The 18,446-nt window shown below is 39.8% G+C and overlaps 1 protein-coding gene across 5 annotated transcripts in view; it reads left to right on the top strand.

The window, feature by feature from the left end:
* FBXL18 (F-box and leucine rich repeat protein 18) overlaps window positions 1–18,446 on the top strand; it is a 125,234-nt gene that overhangs the window by 9,607 nt on the left and 97,181 nt on the right. For all 5 annotated transcript variants that reach the window (XR_013486042.1, XR_013486045.1, XR_013486043.1 and 2 more), the window contains exons 2-3: window positions 8,638–8,847; window positions 9,955–11,501. Coding sequence is in view for 1 of the 5 variants with exons in the window: in XM_021008587.2 (XP_020864246.1) it covers window positions 8,638–8,847; window positions 9,955–11,501 (1,757 nt within the window). In the remaining 4 variants the exon portion in view is untranslated. The remainder of the gene's footprint in view (window positions 1–8,637; window positions 8,848–9,954; window positions 11,502–18,446) is intronic.

Here is an 18,446-nt window from a genome sequence, read left to right as displayed (position 1 = left end):
GGAATAGACATTCTTCATTCACTTGGTTTTTCCTGTGTTAACAGGCCAAACTCTTTTAAGTAGTTAAAGATTTCTGCCTTGTTTTGGGGTTTAATGTAGCTAGTGCATTCTGCAAGCAGAAGAATCTGGAGGACCTCACTATCTATATGGGAAATCCTTCTATAACTTGGTCTTCATGTTGGATTTGCCTCCAAGTGGCAGACACCTATGGTGAGCATATATCTCTGTTTTGTGCCTTACACGATGTTTATGATGTAGAAGTCACTGGATAAAGTTATTGCTTACATTTTTCAAGACATCTCAAATAATCAAGCATTTATTAAGTGCTTACTGTATGCTAGGCACTGTGCTCAGTATTGGGAATACAAAGAAGAATCAACAAGAGGGGCAGCTAGGTAGGGGCAAAGCCAGAGCACTGGCCCTGGAGTCAGGAGGACCTGAGTTCAAATCCAGCATCAGACAGTTATTAGTTGTGTGACCCTGGGTAAGTCACTTAACCCCAGTTGCCTCCCACAAAAAAGAAAAAGCAACAACAGGAGGAGATTGCATTTTATTTATTTATTTGTTTTTATTATATTTATTTTTTAAAATTTTTAAAAAAATTTTGATTTATCAACAATCACTTCCATCTGCTTTTGAGTTTAAAATTTTTCTCCCCCTTCCTCCCTACCATCCTCCCCAAGATGGTGCACAATCTCATATAGGCTATACATTTACATTCCTATTAAACATTTTCACATTAGTGAAGTTGTAAGTAACAATTAAAACCAGTAGGAGGAACCATTCGAAAGCGGAAATAAAACTCAACAGAAGAGAAAAAAAATGATAGCAATTCAACTTCCATAGTTCTTTCTTTGGATGTGGATGGCATTTTCTGTTACGAGGCCTCTGGGGATGTCTTAGATCCTTGTATTGCTGAGAAGGTTAAGTTTATCAATATTAGTCTTCGCACAGTGTGGCTATCATTGTGTACAACGTTCTCTTGGTTCTGCTCACTTCACTCAGCATCAGACCATACAGGGTCTTTCTGGGTTTTTCTGAAGTCAGCTGTTCATCATTTCTCATAGCACAATAGTATTCCATTATATTCATATACCACAACTTGCTCAGCCATTCCCCAATTGATGGGCATCCTCTCAATTTCCAGTTCTTTGCCACCACAAAAAGAGCTGCTATGAATATTTTTGTACATGTGGGTCCTTTTCCCATTTGTATGATCTCTTTGGGATATAGCCCTAGAAGTGCTATTGCTGGATCAAAGGGTATGCACATTTTTGTAGCCCTTTGGGCATAGTTCCAAATTGTTCTTCAGAATGGTTGGATCATTTCACAACTCCACCAACAATGCATTAGTGTTCCAATTTTCCCACATCTTCTCCAACATTTATCATTTTTCCTGTTTTGTCATGTTGGCCAATCTCATAGGTGTGATGTGGTACCTCAGAGTTGTTTTCATTTGCATTTTTCTGATCAATAATGATTTAGAGTATTTTTTCATATGACTATAGGTGGCTTTAATTTCTTCATCTGAGAACTGTCTGTTCATATCCTTTGACCATTTATCAATTGGGGAATGGCTTGTAGTCTTATAAATTTGTCTTAATTCTCTATATATTTTAGAAATGAGGCCCTTATCAGAGACTGGTTGTAAAAATTCTTTCCCAATTTTCTACCTTCCTTCTAATCTTGTTTGCATTGGCTTTGTTTGTGCAAAAACTTTTCAATTAATGTAATCAAAATTATCTATTTTGCTTTTCGTAATGTTCTCTATCTCCTGTTTGGTCATGAATTCCTCTGTTCTCCATAGATCTGATAGGTAAACTATTCCTTGTTCTTCCAGTTTACTTATGGTATCAGTCTTCATATCTAAGTCATGAACCCATTTTGACTTTATTTTGGCATATGGTGTGAGATTTGGGTCTATGCCTAGTTTCTGCCATACTCTTTTCCAGTTTTCCCAGCAGTTCTTTTCAAAGAGTGGGTTCTTATCCCAGAAGCTGGGGTCTTTGGGTTGATCAAATAATAGATTTTTATAGTCATGGACTACTGTGTCTTGCATATTTAACCTATTCCACTGATCCACCTCCCTATTTCTTAGCCAGTACCAAGCAGTTTTGATGATTGCTGCTTTATAATACAATTTAAGATCTGGAATTGCTAGGCCACCTTCCCCTGCAAAAAACAGGCGTTTCTTAAGCACCTGTTGTGTGCCAAATACTGTGCTAAGCTCTTTACAGATATTTTTTCACTTAGTCATCACAACAACCCTGGGACGTAGGTGGTATTATTATCCCCATTTTAAAGTTGAAGAAAACTGAGACAGAAAGAGGTTAAGTGACTTGCCCAGAGTTACACAGCTAGTAAGTGTCTAAGGGTGGATTTGAATTCATAGTTTCTGACTTCAGGCCAAAGCCTCCATCCACTGAACCACTTAGCTGCCTCTGAGAGAAGATTCAGCAAGTGGTTGAATGTCAGTGGTAAGCAAGAGAGAAGAGTCAAAAATAACACTGAGGTTGTGAACTTGGATATCTGGAAGGATGGTGGTACCCTCAACAATAATAGGGAAGTGAGAAAGAAGAGTGGTTTTGCAGGGAAAGATAACTGAATTGTGTTTTGGACATGTTGATTTTGAGAGACTTATGGAACATCCATTTGGAAATATCTACTAGGCAGTTGGTGATATGAGGCTGGAGCTCAGGAGAGAGATAGGGCTGGGTAACTACATCTGGAAGTCATCTGCTTAGAGATTAGTGAACCCATAGCAGCTGAAGAGCTCACCAAATGAGAGAGTATATTGAGAAGAGAGAAGAGGACCTAGTACGACTTTGGGGTTCACCAGTACTTGTGATGTAGATGAAGATCCATTAGAGGAAATTGACAAGGAATGGCACAGATAGAGAAGAATAAGGCAAGGCAGTGTCACAAAAGCCAGAGATGGGAGTGTATCCAAGAAAAGAAAATGGTCAACAATGCTTCAAAGAGATCAAGAAGGATGAAGATTGAGGAAAGACCATTAGATTTGGTGGTTAAAAGAATTAGCTTTGATGTGTGGTTGGGAGATACTTTGTTGGAAAGAGGCTTTAAGGTGGCATTTTGTGCTACTGAATCAATGCTTTTTTAAAAATAATAAATAGTGAGCTCAATAGGACTTATATTTTCTATTTCCGAGTCAGTTATGGGACAATAAAGAATGTCTCTCAATTGCCATTTAAAATAAGGGCAGACTTTTTTCCCCCATGCTTTTAGCATTTTATCTTCCTTCAGATGTTCTGTAAATGGATCTGGGAGTTAGGGTGGTGTAGTGGAAAGCTTTCTGCATTTGGAGTCGGAGAACCTGAGGTCGTGGCTTTACTACGGTGTAACTCTTTACTGCTACCTGTGTAACTCTTAATCTCCTGGGCGTCGATTCCTTATTTGTAAAATGAGAAGATTGGATCAGTTGGCCTCAAGGGTTATTTCCGGCTTTCAGCCTGTGATTTTGTGATTCCTCAACACTCTCACAGTTGTGTTTCCTTCAGCATATATGTCTTCTATGCATACTTTGTTTAGTTGGGCTGCTTTTTCCATCTTTGTTCCCTGTAGTGCAGGAGTTCTTAACCAGGCTATGTGAATTTATTTTTTTAAAATATTTTGAAAATGATTTCAAATTGATTGATTTCCTTTATGACTCTATGCATTTTATGCATTTAAAAACATTATTTTGTGAAGGGAGTTCACTATACTACCAAAAGTGCATGTCACAAGAACCTTTGCCTTAGTACCATTTCTGCTTTCTCTTTAAACACATCTGGGACTGTGTTGTCACAGTCCAAGTGTGCTGGCTCTGCTGTCCTCGATGGTAAAATGACAAGAATGATGACGATGACAACGACGATGATGATAATAATAAAATTTGTTAAAAGCTTTACTGATCTTTCCCATTTTGTTTGTTGTCCTTATACTTTCAACCTTACCTGCCCTTGACATAACTTTACTTAGTTCTTTTGCCAAACTTTCTTAAAATAGATTTTGCCCTCTACTGCTTCTTTCTGTTTTATGATGCAATACTACTCATATTTTCCATTATCTTTTTCTTTAAGATTTTATAAATGAGCATGTATTCTAAACCACTATTGTTTTTGCTTATCATTTCTCTTCATTTGGCAAGTAAGTCAAATGTTAATGATTAAGGTTCTTTTCCTTTCATTTACTTGCAGCTTCTTCCTTTCAGTTTTGTTTATAGAAAAAAGGTCAAGATTGAAGATTTAGTTTGTCCAAAAGTAGATCCACTTGGACATTGGACAGGACTTTCAAACAGCTGAGTTTTTGTCTTTGTTTTTGTTTTTAGGCAATTGGGGTTAAGTGATTTGCCCAGGGTCACAGAGCTAGTAAGTGTCAAGTGTTTGGTCTGAGGTCAGATTTGAACTCAGGTCCTCCTGATTTCAAGGCCGGTGCTCTTTCCACTGCGCCACCTAGCTGCCCCAACAGCTGAGTTTTTAGACAGCTAAATGCTTTCTGATTCTTAGCATCCTCTGCCCTCTTTTTTGCCTCTCTACCAGCACAGAAGTGGAAGAATGCCTAGGACTAAGACTGATTTTGTGTTTTTGTTTCATATGTTGCCATAGTCAACGAATTCCTCACTAGTTTTTTATGAGTAGTGAAGCCTTTCCCTTAACTAGGCTGGTTCTTGGAAAGCAGACTTGGTGTGTTGCATGAACCGTATTTTTATTGTAATCAATAATGATGATGAAGATACTATTCATAAGATTCTTTGACAGATGAAACAGAGAAAACTTTAATGATCTTTTGGTTGTTGTTATTAAGTGGGGCATAAAACAGAATGACATGCTCACTAGAATTGTTTTCCAGTGTCATGGAGAATATTCTGTGCAAAATCCAAATCAAAGAGGGATTCTCTATAGATGGTGATATTTACAGATAATCCCTTTTGTGGATGACATTCTTATTGCATTAAGTCTAGTACATTGGAGAATCTCCTGATGAGATTCATAATCACTAAGAGTTCAGCGTAACTGTCCACAGACAAAAAACCAAATGGATGAAAAATGTATATTGTCTCTAGGTTGTAACACATAGTAGACACAAATGACACATGAGGAAGTAGACACTGAGCTGGGATCAGAGTTGAATAGGAACAGGAGCAGAGATTATCTTTGGGATGTCATGCATTTATATTCATTAAACCCATGCCGTTCCCTGACACATGAGCCTTTCTCTTTGACACTGGTATTGTCCTGGTCGTTTTTTGGATGCAAATCATAGAACGTGACAACCTTATAAAAAACTGTAATTTCAGAAAACAGTGGTGAGATGGATGATGAAAGGCTATGACACTTTACCAGTTATGACTTGAATGCAAGAAGTGTTGTAAAAATGGAGTAGGTGAACTGGTCACAAGTCAGGAGTAAAGATTATAGGCGAATAATAGTCCATGTGTTGCACTGGTAACTTCAGAGTATTAAAAGATCTAAAGGATCCAGTGTGTTGGGTAGATGCACCTCTAGTGGATTTGTGGGTGATCATTGGCAAAAATCCTATAGAATGTGAAGAGATGAATGGGTTGCTGTACTGGTGGATTAAGTACTCACATCAGTCATTGATACTTTGAAGTATTTCCACACGTGGGTATGTGGAAAAGGTCACAGAAAGATTCCAGTGTGGAAATTGTTGCTCATCAGTTGGCTCTGGTACTTGAGGTTAGCAGTCTTTTCTATCTACATGTCTGGAAGTTCTAGTGCTTTTAATCTATTCTCTCTTTTTATCCCTTGCTTCTGGAAACCTTTTGCTTCTGTTGGCTGGAATCACTGTACCCCCAAAGTAGAAGAACTCTTGTGATTATTTCAGGGGAAGTTGATTGCTTTTTCCTCTCAGTTACTACTTGACCTTTGGCGTCTCTGGGGCTAAGCTCATAGGGGAAATATGGTGCATAATTTCTTCCACTGGACATAGAGGTGAATTTGTGTTTTTCAGAGTACTTCTTTTGGAGTTCCCATTTTGACTTATTTAGTAAAGTGTTTATTTCACACAGCAGGCATACAATATATACTGTTGACTGAGCAATCCCAATCGAGAAAAACCATCTAGCCAACTGAGACTTGAAGAAAACGGCAAGGGCAAAGCATACAGCTTTGAATTGTGCTTTTCTTAACGTATTCCTTTGATTTTATTAATTTGATGCCAAAGCAATAATTGATTCAGATTGTGATTCTAACTGGAATAGTAAGTTTTCACTATTACAGAGGCTCATAGTTTCAGAGTATAAGTTGTTTTATCATTGTGTCTCACAAGTAAGAATTCTACTGCGTACCAAGTGATGGCTTTGGGCCAGTGAATTCATTTGGTTTCTGCATTTGGGGGGCGGATCTTAAAGCGAAGGTTGGATAACTGCTTGTTGGATGTTTTGTGGATGGAATTCTTGTTCAGGTTTATATTGCAGAAGGTGGCCCCCATGTTCCTTTAACTCTGGAATTCTATGACTGCTGGGTGATGGATGAGGTGTGACCCTCTGTTTCCCATAGAAAAACACTATTCCCCATAGGCAGAATGTACCCCTGACCTTGCTCCAAAGCCATGTGAATGTGCTTTCAGGAAGCCAAGAGAAAGAAACTTTTGGATCAAAGCAACTGTTCCATATTAGTAGGCAAACAACTGCACATGTGGACCCATTGATGGCAGGATCACCATTGTAGGTGAGGATGGCATCTAACACTTCTGGTACTAATTTGGATGTCTAAGACTAATCCAGGCTTAGATGTAGGACATTGTGGCAGGCATCCTACTTTTGAGACAGTTCCTTTTGAATTTGGATACCATATGCTTGTGTGTATCAGGGATAACATGTAGGGGAATGAGAAAGACATTAAATCACCTTGACCAAGTGACAAAATTATTCTAGAGTTATTGTAGAAGGATTGGTAAATTGTGGTATGTTGAGAAAGAACAATATAGAATATATTAGGGAAGTATGAGAGTAGGAACTTGGAGAATTCCTTGTGTTTTCAGCCCATTACAAGTGTTTTTCTTATTTTTATGAATGTTCATTGTTGAATGCCTACTGTTTATGAAGTATTTTTCTTATTAAGAAAAGACCTGATCTTGCCCTGTGGATGCGTATTCTAAAATATAAATTAAATTAGCAGAGCATATATGGACATATGTCCACAGTGGTACTTTGGCAGACACCTGAATTCATTCTTTCTTTCTCCTTCTTTCTCCCCCCCTTTCCCCCTTCCTTCCTTCCTTCCTTCCTTCCTTCCCTCCTTCCTTCCTTCCTTCCCTCCTTCCTTCCTTCCTTCCTTCCCTCCCTCCCTCCCTCCCTCCCTCCCTCCTTCCTTCCTTCCTTCCCTCCCTCCCTCCCTCCCTCCCTCCCTCCTTCCTTCCTTCCCTCCTTCCTTCCTTCCTTCCTTCCTTCCTTCCTTCCTTCCTTCCTTCCTTCCTTCCTTCCTTCCTTCCTTCCTTCCTTCCTTCCTTCCTTCCTTCCTTTCAGAATGGGTTAGGAAAACGAGAGAAATAATGGTACAAAAGGAGGCTAGCAAAGCCATCAGGATTCAGGAATGTTTTGCCGGATGGCTATGGTTAGTGTTTTGCATTGCACTTGAGGAATAAATAGCATGCTACCCTCTGGTTACCACTTTCTTATGGGGATTCTTTGAAGTTCACAAAGAAAAGAATTATAACATTTTTATTGGTATTATTCGATGAAATCTTCAGAATTTAAGAATGGGACAGTATAGAATAATCAGTTTGAAATTGACTTATTTCACAATCTTTATCATATCCTTTAACTTCCATTTTGGTTTCCTTATTTGGAAAATGATTATACTTGTTTGCACTGATGGAAACGTGTGTGGGGCATATTCATGGAAACTCATTTCTAGGGCTGCGCTATTCTGCCATCATGTGAAGCATTTGACAACGTACAAATGATTTAACAGTTCCCAGAGCACAGTGATTTCCGTTTTACCATTGCATGTTTGTGAAGCACTCTTAATGCAGGTTTTTTTTTCTTGTGCCATCATAGTGATTGTTGCCATGGGATCGTGTAGACCAGTTGAAAAATGAAAACTTTGACCTGGTATGTACAGAAAATGAGAATTAAAAGAGGAGATAAGCATAAGCAGGGGCTTAAGATAGACAAAACTGTTTTTAAGAGAAATAGTACAAATGATTATCTACTGCTTTTCTGTGCTGTGATGATCATTAAAACAGAGAAAAGAAGCAAAGTCAGTGAGAGTTTTAGAGGGAAGATGGTCCCATCTGGTGAAAGTGTTGTGCCCAGAAAGTACAACACTTTTATTGTCAGCTTCTGTTAAAAACCCACATTACAGTAAACTGATTTTTGGACATGAATGTATTTCTCTAATTTCTATTTATTCTTTCTCAAGAAAAATCTCACTATTGCAGATTTTGAAATAAAGGAAGTTTAAGCATTTTTATCTTTTTTTAAAGGTCAAGGGCTTTTTTTCCCAAGGCATGTGTTTTTTGCAATGTGGTTGGTTTTGGGTTTTTTTTCTTCTCACTTTTTTGCCCATTCATTTCTCGTGGCCAGGTTGAATGTATTTGTGTGGCTCTTTCAGTTCTCTCATATCCATTAGGAATTTTGCTTTTACTTTTTAAAAAATTCTCATTTCCTTTCAGGAGATGCCGAATGAAGATGAACCAAACACCATTGACCTAATGAATAGCATAAACCTGATGGAGTTTTCTGATGAGATACTTTTGCACATCCTGAGTTATATCCCCAGCACGGACTTGATTTTGAATGTTAGGAGAACCTGCAGGAAGTTGGCAACTCTTTGTCTTGACAAAAGTCTTACTCATACAGTGCTGCTTCATAGGGATTATCAGGTGAGAAATAAATGGTAATAATTTCATTTACTCTCTCATGCCTTAGCTTCACCCCAAATCAGATTTAGACTGAGGAAACGGCACTTAAGTAGGTGTTGATTGACTTTATTGTTTGTTGTCTGTACTTTAAAAGAAAAAAGAAATAGGGCCCAGTTTAGATTTTAATATCCAAGGCTCCTGTGGCGCAGATCACACCTCTCAATTCTCTGTGATTCTTATCCCAGAATTGTATATCTATATCTACCTGTTATTGAGTATTTATGTGATATATTAGAGGGCCTTTTCTGGTTCTTTTAATGTATTTTGGATATCAGTGAAATAATTACGCTGTCCGTTTGTTGTCCTTTGCTTTTGTGATGTGAATTACCCCAAGCATTTTCCTGTTCTTCACATGCTCTTTTTATAGCAGGGTAATAGGAAAATTATATGGTACTTGCTCCGTGTTATCCCTTTGTATTATTACTGCTTCATAGGAAGGTTCATTTTTCTAGGAAATGGTTAAATTTCCTTGCATATCATTAATGCTGATACTCTGGTATGAAGGAAGTAGCTGGACTTCTCTTATAGGGAAATTGGAATGCCATGTATAAGAGTAGTAAACCCCAGGATAATTCAAAGTATAATGTTAAAAGTTTATCTTTATTAAGAATACATATGTATGTTTGATCTCCGTCCAATCCAGAAATTTGTAGTTGTTTATGACTTTTTAGGTTCCTGCAAGGCAGGACATGGCAAATCTATAGACTGTCTTTGAAATTTTCAACTATTACATTGGTCTGAATATATGCTATCTTCCAAATATGGGTATGATGCCAGCATAAGTTTACACACGTTTTCATGCAAGCCACCTATGGGCTGTGTGTGGCTTATATTTAGAAGTATACAAAAATCTGTGAGTTAATGTGAAATCAATATAGGGAGGGAAAGAAGACAGTAAGGCTTCCATCTCAGAAATTTACCTGGAAAAAGGAGGTCCTTCCCAAACACTGTGATACTGATTTTTTAGAAGGGGGTTTATAAGGATTTGAGGAAGGATAAAATAATTTGTTGCACTTAGGTTCTTTGTAAATCTAAATCTTCCCCCCCCCCCTTCTTTCTTTATTGCAGGCCAGTGAAGATAAAGTGAAACAACTGGTGAGAGAGATTGGGAAAGAGATTCACCAGCTGAACATGGCAGGCTGCTACTGGCTGTCTGGTACCACAATTGAGCATGTGACACGCTGCAGGAACCTAGTGAAAGTGAACTTGTCGGGCTGCCATCTTACTTCTATCCGACTCTCCAAGATGCTGTCAGCCCTCCAGCATTTGCGCTCTCTGGCCATCGATGTCAACCCCGGCTTCGATGCCAGCCAGTTGAGCAGTGAATGTAAAGCCACTCTGAGCCGGGTGTTAGAGCTGAAACAGACCCTATATACGCCATCATATGGGGTGGTGCCTTGCTGTACCAGTCTTGAAAAACTGCTGCTTTATTTTGAGATCCTAGACCGCACCCGGGAAGGAGCGATTCTTTCAGGTCAACTAATGGTGGGCCAGAGCAATGTCCCCCACTACCAGAATCTTCGTGTGTTTTATGCTAGATTGGCCCCTGGCTATATCAATCAGGAGGTAGTGAGACTGTATTTGGCTGTGCTCAGTGATCGAACCCCTGAAAACCTTCATGCCTTTCTTATTTCGGTTCCAGGCAGCTTTGCAGAGAGTGGAGCCACTAAAAACCTCCTGGACTCCATGGCTCGCAATGTCTCCTTGGATGCATTGCAGCTTCCCAAATCCTGGCTTAATGGCTCCTCACTCCTACAGAATATGAAGTTCAACAACCCATTTTACTTCAGTTTCAGCCGCTGTACTTTGTCTGGAGGACACCTGATTCAGAGAGTAATTAATGGGGGAAAAGACCTCAAAAGCTTAGCCAGCTTGAATCTCAGTGGTTGTATTCATTGTCTGTCTCCAGACTCATTATTTCGCAAAGCAGAGGATGATATTGATAGTAGCATCCTGGAAACATTGGTTATGTCCTGCTGCAATCTGAAGCACTTAAATCTGTCTGCTGCACACCATCACAGCTCTGAAGATTTGGGGAAGCATTTGTGTCAGCTCTTAGCTCAGCTTCAGCATCTACGTTCTTTATCCCTTCCTGTCTGCTCCATTGCGGACTCTGCACCAAAGGCCGATAAGGCTCCCACACAGATGGTGACTAATGCAGTGCCCCGAGGATTTGGAAAGAAAGTCCGAATTGGAGTGCAGACATATCCCAGGACCATGTCTTCTGAGTCAGTGACTCAGAAGCCATCCTCTGTTTTCTGGACTCTTCTGGAGAATGTGCCATTTTTGGAAACCCTGGAGTTAATTGGGTCCAATTTTTCTTCTGCCATGCCCCGGAATGAGCCTGCCATTCGAAACTCACTACCCCCCTGCAGCCGTGCACAGAACGTTGGGGATGCTGAGGTGGCTGCCATTGGCCAGCTGGCATTTTTACGGAATTTGACACTGGCCCAGCTGCCCAGCATTCTTACAGGCTCTGGGCTCATTAGCATTGGGTTGCAGTGCCAACAACTGCAGACGCTATCATTGGCCAATCTTGGCATGATGGGGAAAGTGGTCTATATGTCTGCCCTGTCTGATATGCTAAAGCACTGCAAACAGCTGAAAGATCTCAGGTGAGGAAGGAATTGTGATCTTTTTCTAATGTCTTCATTCTTTGAATGAAGGTTTAGCTACATTATGGTTTGCACTGAATACAGAGACTAATACCTCAGAAGGGAAGACCTGTTAGTCCAATTCATGAATTAGAGTTGTGTTTATTTACAGTATGATCCTTTAGCTCCTTCAATAGCTAAGCACTCGTGAATGGACTCTGGAATGGATGTGTTTTATATGGAATAAAGCCTTGTAGCAAATAGTATAGTGAGGTTCCAGAGTTTTCCTGTTTTGATTGATTTCCATTAGTCAGTTTGAGTAGCACCTTTGACAGGAATCCTGCTGTTAGTGGATAGGGCATTAGACTTGGAGTTGAGCGAACCTGGGTTCAAATCCTGCCCAGACATTTACTTGCTGTGTGGCCCTGGGAAAATCACTTAATTTCTGTCTACCTTAGTTTCCTTGTCTGTAAAATGAGGAGGTTAGATTTATTGGCCTCTAAGGTTCTTTCTAGCTCTAAATCTGTGAGCCTATAAGCTTGAGTCAAGGTGTTCTAATTATGTGAAAATCTTCACTGATGTAGCTCCAGATCTGTGATCCTTTCCTCCTTTTTCTGTATTTGAAGAATTCTAACATAACTATGCCATTTTAAACACATTTTTTCATTGATTATGGATTGTAAAGTTATACTCACTAATTGTCAATAATAATGTTAAAATGCTTTCTGTAAGTGGAGAAGGCTGAGCACTGTACTAGAGGTCAGATTCTTATTTCAGGGCTGCCACTGTGTGATATTGGATGAGTCAGTTTTCCTTTATGGGCCTAGTTTTGCTCATCTAGTAAATGAAAGAATTACACAAGATGATTTCTTATTGTCTCTTCCATTGCTAAAATTCTGAGTTTAAATGTAAGCAGTCCTAACTACTGAATTTGCTAGTTTTCCTTTCTTGTTAGAAGTATTACCTAGCCTAAAGTACAAATGTAGGGAAGTGGATGATAACGTAGAATTTTGGAATTTAGACATCATGATTATGGAATCTTGAAAATTCGTGTAACTCTCCACCCTGAAATAGAATTCTAAAGGGCTGTTTTTAATTATCTTCCTGCTCATTGCTCAAGCCTCCATCACCACCATAGCAAAAGTTCTGGGGGGCAGCTAGGTGGCAGTGGATAGAGCACCGGCCCTGGATTCAGGAGGACCTGAGTTCAAATCTGGCCTCAGATGCATAACACTTACTAGCTGTGTGACCCAGGGCAAGTCACTTAACCCCCATTGCCCAGTCAAAAAAAAAAGTTCTGAAGAACAACTTTTTTTGGGGGAGTTTGAGGGGAGTTAAAGAATTGAGGCAAACCAAATTTCATTTGGCTCTAGTCATTGTTGTTCACTAGTCTCCCAAAAAGTTGCTTTTAAGTAATACTGTATTCTTTTCCACCATCATTTTCCACAGGGCAAAATATTTCCAGGGATTTCTAAACCCTTGCTAACCTTGGGGAATGAGAAGCCTAGGACTAAAAGAGGTTCAAATGGTAGAACAGATTGCTGTAATCATGTATATTTCACTGCTATGTTGAACCAACACATCTTCTCTCCTCTGCTTTGTTTCTCAGCAATGGTAGCTCACCGCCTGAGCATAATGTAGTACTTTGAATTTAGCAGTTGTTTATACCAGTATCTCTTGCATCCATGTCACCTTTGCTTTGAGAACTGTAGCTCTGCTTTCTCTGACTCTTACTGATTTAACATTTTTCAATCAGAAAGTTAAATTTATGTAAAGTTTTGGCTTTATTTTTGCATAAAAGAGGACGGAAATGTAGTTTTGTGTATCCAAAAATGTGAAGCTCCAGATCTGGTCGTATTTGGAGTGTTGTTTCATGGATCATTAAAAAAGTTTTTGCTGAAAACATTGGCATGTGAAAATATTTATGAGTACTTTTCAGACATAGATTTGCTTAAAGAAACAACAGAAGCCCCAGTTTTGCCGAAGAGTAACTAAAATGAGTCAAAGGTTTTTAAAACGGATTTACTGGAATAGTGATGAAATGCTGTTCTTTTGCTATTTTCTAGATAGTGCAGATGGGATTCTTCTCTGAAAGTTCATCTTTAGGCATTGTGTATGCATGTTTATGTTTGTGCATGCACATCCATGTGCATACACTTAAAACAACATGGTGTCATGGAAAGAGCCCTGAATTTCGTGTCAGGATGTGAATTTGAAGCCCAGCTCCATTACACTATTTTACCCTGGGCAACTCAGTTAACCTCTCTAGCTTTAGTTCCGTTATCTGTAAAATGAAGGGGTTGGAATAACTGGCAAATTTTTTTTTTCCATCTCAGCAGCTATGATTCTATGAGCCTCTGAACTACAGAGCTGCTTTGATGCCTTGTGATGGCATCATGGGGGTGTCCCTGGGTTCCTCAAGGCCTTGCCAGAGAAGTTCAGGCTTTAGCAGGGCTTAGCTGGGATGGCTTTGAGTAGAGGCCTATCGTTAGGTTGTATAAGCTGTCACATGAGGATGAGCCCAGCTATGTTTGAAAAAGCTTATCACTCCAGAGGGATGGCGACTCAGTCATGAAGACTTTTCAGAGAGAGAGAATGTGTGTGTATAGCAGGGTTATGATTTGCATTAGTGGAGGGAGTCAGCCCCCCTTCCCCCCATGCAGTTAGGTTCTGACTGAAGTGTTTAAAGATCTTGGGATCCCAAGGACGTAGTTTCTTGTCTAAGCTTTCTTTGTCTGCCGTGTGTTCTGAAATTGAGAGTTTCCTTTATTTGGTGAGCCTTAGTCCTTTTCAGTTGAGTTGGGTTACGATTCCATTTTAATTAAGCCTAGAAAACTTGCTGGTTGGTCTGTCAGTCAGTTTTTGCCTTTTTTTTCCCCCCGCCTTTTTTTTTGTGAAGGCAGTGCGGGTTAAGTGACGTGCCCAAGTCACACAGCTAGTAAGTGTCAAGTGTCTGAGGCTGGATTTGAACTCAGGTCCTTTTGACTCCAAGGCTGGAGCTCTATCCACCTAGCTGCCCCTAATATTACTTTTTTTTTTTTTGGTGAGGCATTTGGGGCTAAGTGACTGACCCAGAGTCACTGCTAGTAAGTGTCATGTGTCTGAGGCTGGATTTGAACTCAGGTCCTCCTGACTCCAGGGCTGGTTCTCTCTAACCCCTGTGCTGCCCCTTAGTTTTTGCAAATGTTACTTTTCAGCCCTCTGAAAAGCATTTATTTTTTCTTACTGCACAGAAGATAAAATCTGTTCATCGTTATCATTGAAAACATTTGTTGATCTGCCATGTGTAGGACATTAGATTAGGGACTGGTGATATACAATGAAATATCCTGGTAGTTACCTTAAGGAGTAGACATAGACAAGCAGAGAGAAAGAAGGAAGGCTGTTGAGAGTGATTTGCTAGAGCCATAGAATTTGAAAGTTAGAGGGGACCTCTAGTCTAATCTGTACCTGAAAAAAAAAAACCCTTTTACAACATATTCCTTACAAGTCATCATTTAGCCTTTGCTTGCAGACCTCCAGTGAAGGGTAGCCTACTGTTTTCTGAGGCAGCCAGCAGTATGTTTATGTGTTTGCCTCTCCACAATTCCTCTAACATTTTTGGTCTTTAAACTGCTGTTTTCTCCAAATTTGGGGTTTTACCTCCCTTTTGTTTACTTTGGTGGTCCTAGAGTTCTGGCTGTGCCTCCAAGCAGTGCGAAGTACTAACAGTTGAAGGAAAATGGCTTTCTTCCTTCTTGGCTTTCAGGGATTTGAACTCAGCCCCTTTGTCTGTTGCAGTTTCTGTTTTTCCATATAGTCAAATCTCTTTGTCATCCCTTTTGGAAATCATTAAAGAAGATCATTTCTCTTGGGAAACCTTGGCAGCTGTCATGTTAGCCTAGGCCCTAGGAGATTTTAGCTACTACTTCCTTCTGTTGAACCGGTGCTTTAGAATTGCAACTCCTGTTCTTAATTGCATCTCTGATTGCAGGCTTCCCTAACTCTTCTCTTCATCTTTACTTTTGTGTCACTTTTCTTTAGCTTTGTTTCTGTCATCTCTTCCATAAGATGGTTGTATCATCTCTCGGTTTTCCCTTTATAGCTTAGAAAAACTTTTTATACTTAAAGTATATCCTATACCACTTTTCTCTCACCTTCAAACAGCTGACTTGAAAAAAGTTTCTGATATGTTTTTCCTTCCTTTCACAGTGCTGTAAACCTTTAAATTGCAAGTAATTTGCCCTGCATTGGACACTTAGTCATGTGATTCTGGCTGGCTTCTGATCTGTAAAATGGGGATAACAATACTTGCAGTGCATTCTTCACAGGACTGTAAATCTTTTTTTTTTTAATAGAAATTTTATTTTTTTGGAGGCAATCCGGGTTAAGTGATTCACCCAGGGTCACACAGCTAGTAACTGTCTGAGGCTGAATTTGAACTCAGGTCCTCCTGACTCCAGGGCCGGTGGTCTATCCACTGGGCCACCTTGCTGCTCCTGGGCTGTAAATCTTATACTTTATCAGTGTTAGCCCTTATTAGGAGGGAGAAACAGCATCCTTTTATAAATCAGCATCTTATATAAATGTCTTAATGTAAATATTAGGGTTTGCAAAGTGCTTTATATATATTATTTCATTTAATCCTCAACAACCTGGTGAGGTAAGTTCAGTGGGCAGTATCAATAAACTGTTCATTAAAAGCTTTTATCAAAAAAAAAGAAGCTTTTATCAAATACCTAGAATTAAGTGCTAAGCACTGGTGATAGAAGTACAGAGAATGAAAAATTCTCTCCTGGCAGGGAACTTCCACTCTAATTGGGGGGACAACAAGTACATGTAGAGAATAAATACAAAGTAGTTAACTGTAAGGTAATTTGAGAGGGGAGCTATCAGCAGTTGGGAGCATCAGGAAAGACTTCAGAATGGTGCTTGAGCTGTGGTTTGATGAAGGAGATTCTGTGAGGTGGAGGTGAGGAGCTTTGGACATTTCCAGGTATGGGGCATACATAGCTAGTGCAAAGGTGTGGAGATGGGAGATGGGGTATGGGATGTCATGTGTAAGGAACGCAGTGAAGTCTAGTTTGATTGCATCCCGGGGTGCATGGGGGAGAGTGATGTCCAATAATGCTAAAAAAAAAAATAGGTTGGGGCCTGGTTGTGAAGGTCTTTCAGAGCTAACAGAAGAGCTTATATTCGATCCTAGAGGCAATAGGGAGCACCAGAGTTGACCAAAGGAGTCAGGTGGCCAGGTTTTTGCTTAAGGAGAATTCCTTTGGCAGCAGTGTGAAGGATGGATTGGTGCAGTAAGAGACCTGACACAGGGAGATCAGTCAGGAAGCAGGCTGTTGGTGGGTAGCGTATGAGTAGAGAGAAGGGCTTGTCTGTGAGAGATGTGGAAGAAGAAATGGCAAGGAGAATGCTGAGGTTATGAACCCGGGAAACTGGAAGAATGGTGGTGCCTTTGACAGAAATAGGAGAATGTATGTAGGTATGCATGCATGTATGCATGTATATGTGTGTGTATACTCCAGGTTGTTAAAATGATGAATAACTCTCATTATGACTTATAGTCTGTTTACCTTAGAGTCACATCTTTCAAGGTTGACTTACAAACTTAGTTTGTCTGATTTACAAACAGCATTCATACATGGATATATGAAGAGCTAGCTACCACTGAAGTCTCTACTTATGCTGGACACCCCCCCACTTTGCCCATCACTGTTGTGAAAGAAGTAGAAGACTCCTGTGCTGAAGGAGAAGGCAATGGAGAATAAACCCTGTTCCTATTGTCTGGGCATGTGGATGTGTGTTTCTGGGAGTAGGAATATGGTTTTCCCACATAAACAGTGTTATAAAATGGTGCTTAGGGTCAATCAGTGAGTATAGTTCCACAATAGTATGGGTTAAAGAAGTTGTAGGCTGGCCTGTTTATATTGTGTCTATGGGAAATTATGTTCTGGGTTCCAAACGAATCTTTGTAAACGAACTTTTGGCACAGAACTCTGTAAATTAGGGCCTGCATATAATACATCCCATACATCCCAGTTCCTAAAATGTAGCCAATTTAGAACCTTCTCCTGAATTTCTGCCTTCTGCTATAATAGTTTTAAGAGGAGCCAAGGCAGACTGGGATGAAAGGAACAGGTGGTACTTACCCACCCTTGGGCAAAAGCTAATAGGAAGAAATAGTATTAAAAAGGAAAATGGTTTTCAAATGCTTGGAGATGAAACTGGTTCTCCCTGTTGCATTCTGGGTCTCTTGGTCAGAACTGGTGAGTTTAGGGTGGAAAAGAGAAGGTTCATAGGTGAACAAACCTTCGGATATAGTCAGGACAGTACTTAGGAAGTCATTGTCTTTGGTTCCATAAAATCATCTAATCCTTTCCTTTTGCCCCAGAACGAATGCATTTGCCCCTTTCTCTAGTCAGCTGCAGTTGAAAGTTTGGGGGGCTTTGCAGTGCTGATGAAATTATAGTGAAGCCTATGTCTCAGGAATAAATAATTTCAGTTCTTAGTTTTAGTCCCCAGGCTTGTCTTCTGACCTTGTAGGTACTGCCACTCAGAAGTAAAATGTGCATATCTGTTCTAGAAGTACTACTACTGAGTGTGGGGAAAATAAGGCAATATCTCCTTTCTTCAGAAGGCATACATCAAGACTCATGGCAGGGTGGAATAAAGGTAATGCGAATCGTCCATATCTACTAAGAAACCAGTGAAAATGTATAGGGGGACACATTTCTTATCCCAAAACTTGAGTTGGTTTCTTTAGAAATGGTACTTTTAGGTATCTAGAGAGTTTGGGTGTGTTTTAGTGGACAGTTTCATTTTTAATTAAAATTTCAGCTTCATAGAACTGGAAGGGACCTTTAGAACTGTTGTGGTCTAGCTGATAAGGTGTTATCCCTGTTTCACAGGTGAGATAACAGAAACCAAAGAGGTTGTAAGGTCTGGGGGAGAAGTAAAGCTCAGGCCTCAGTGCAGTGC

The sequence above is a fragment of the Phascolarctos cinereus genome, unplaced genomic scaffold (genome assembly GCF_003287225.1).
Source record: "Phascolarctos cinereus isolate Bilbo 61053 unplaced genomic scaffold, phaCin_HiC Scaffold_4;HRSCAF=312, whole genome shotgun sequence".
Classification (NCBI taxonomy): domain Eukaryota; kingdom Metazoa; phylum Chordata; class Mammalia; order Diprotodontia; family Phascolarctidae; genus Phascolarctos; species Phascolarctos cinereus.
This window is presented reverse-complemented; position numbering and strand designations above follow the sequence as displayed.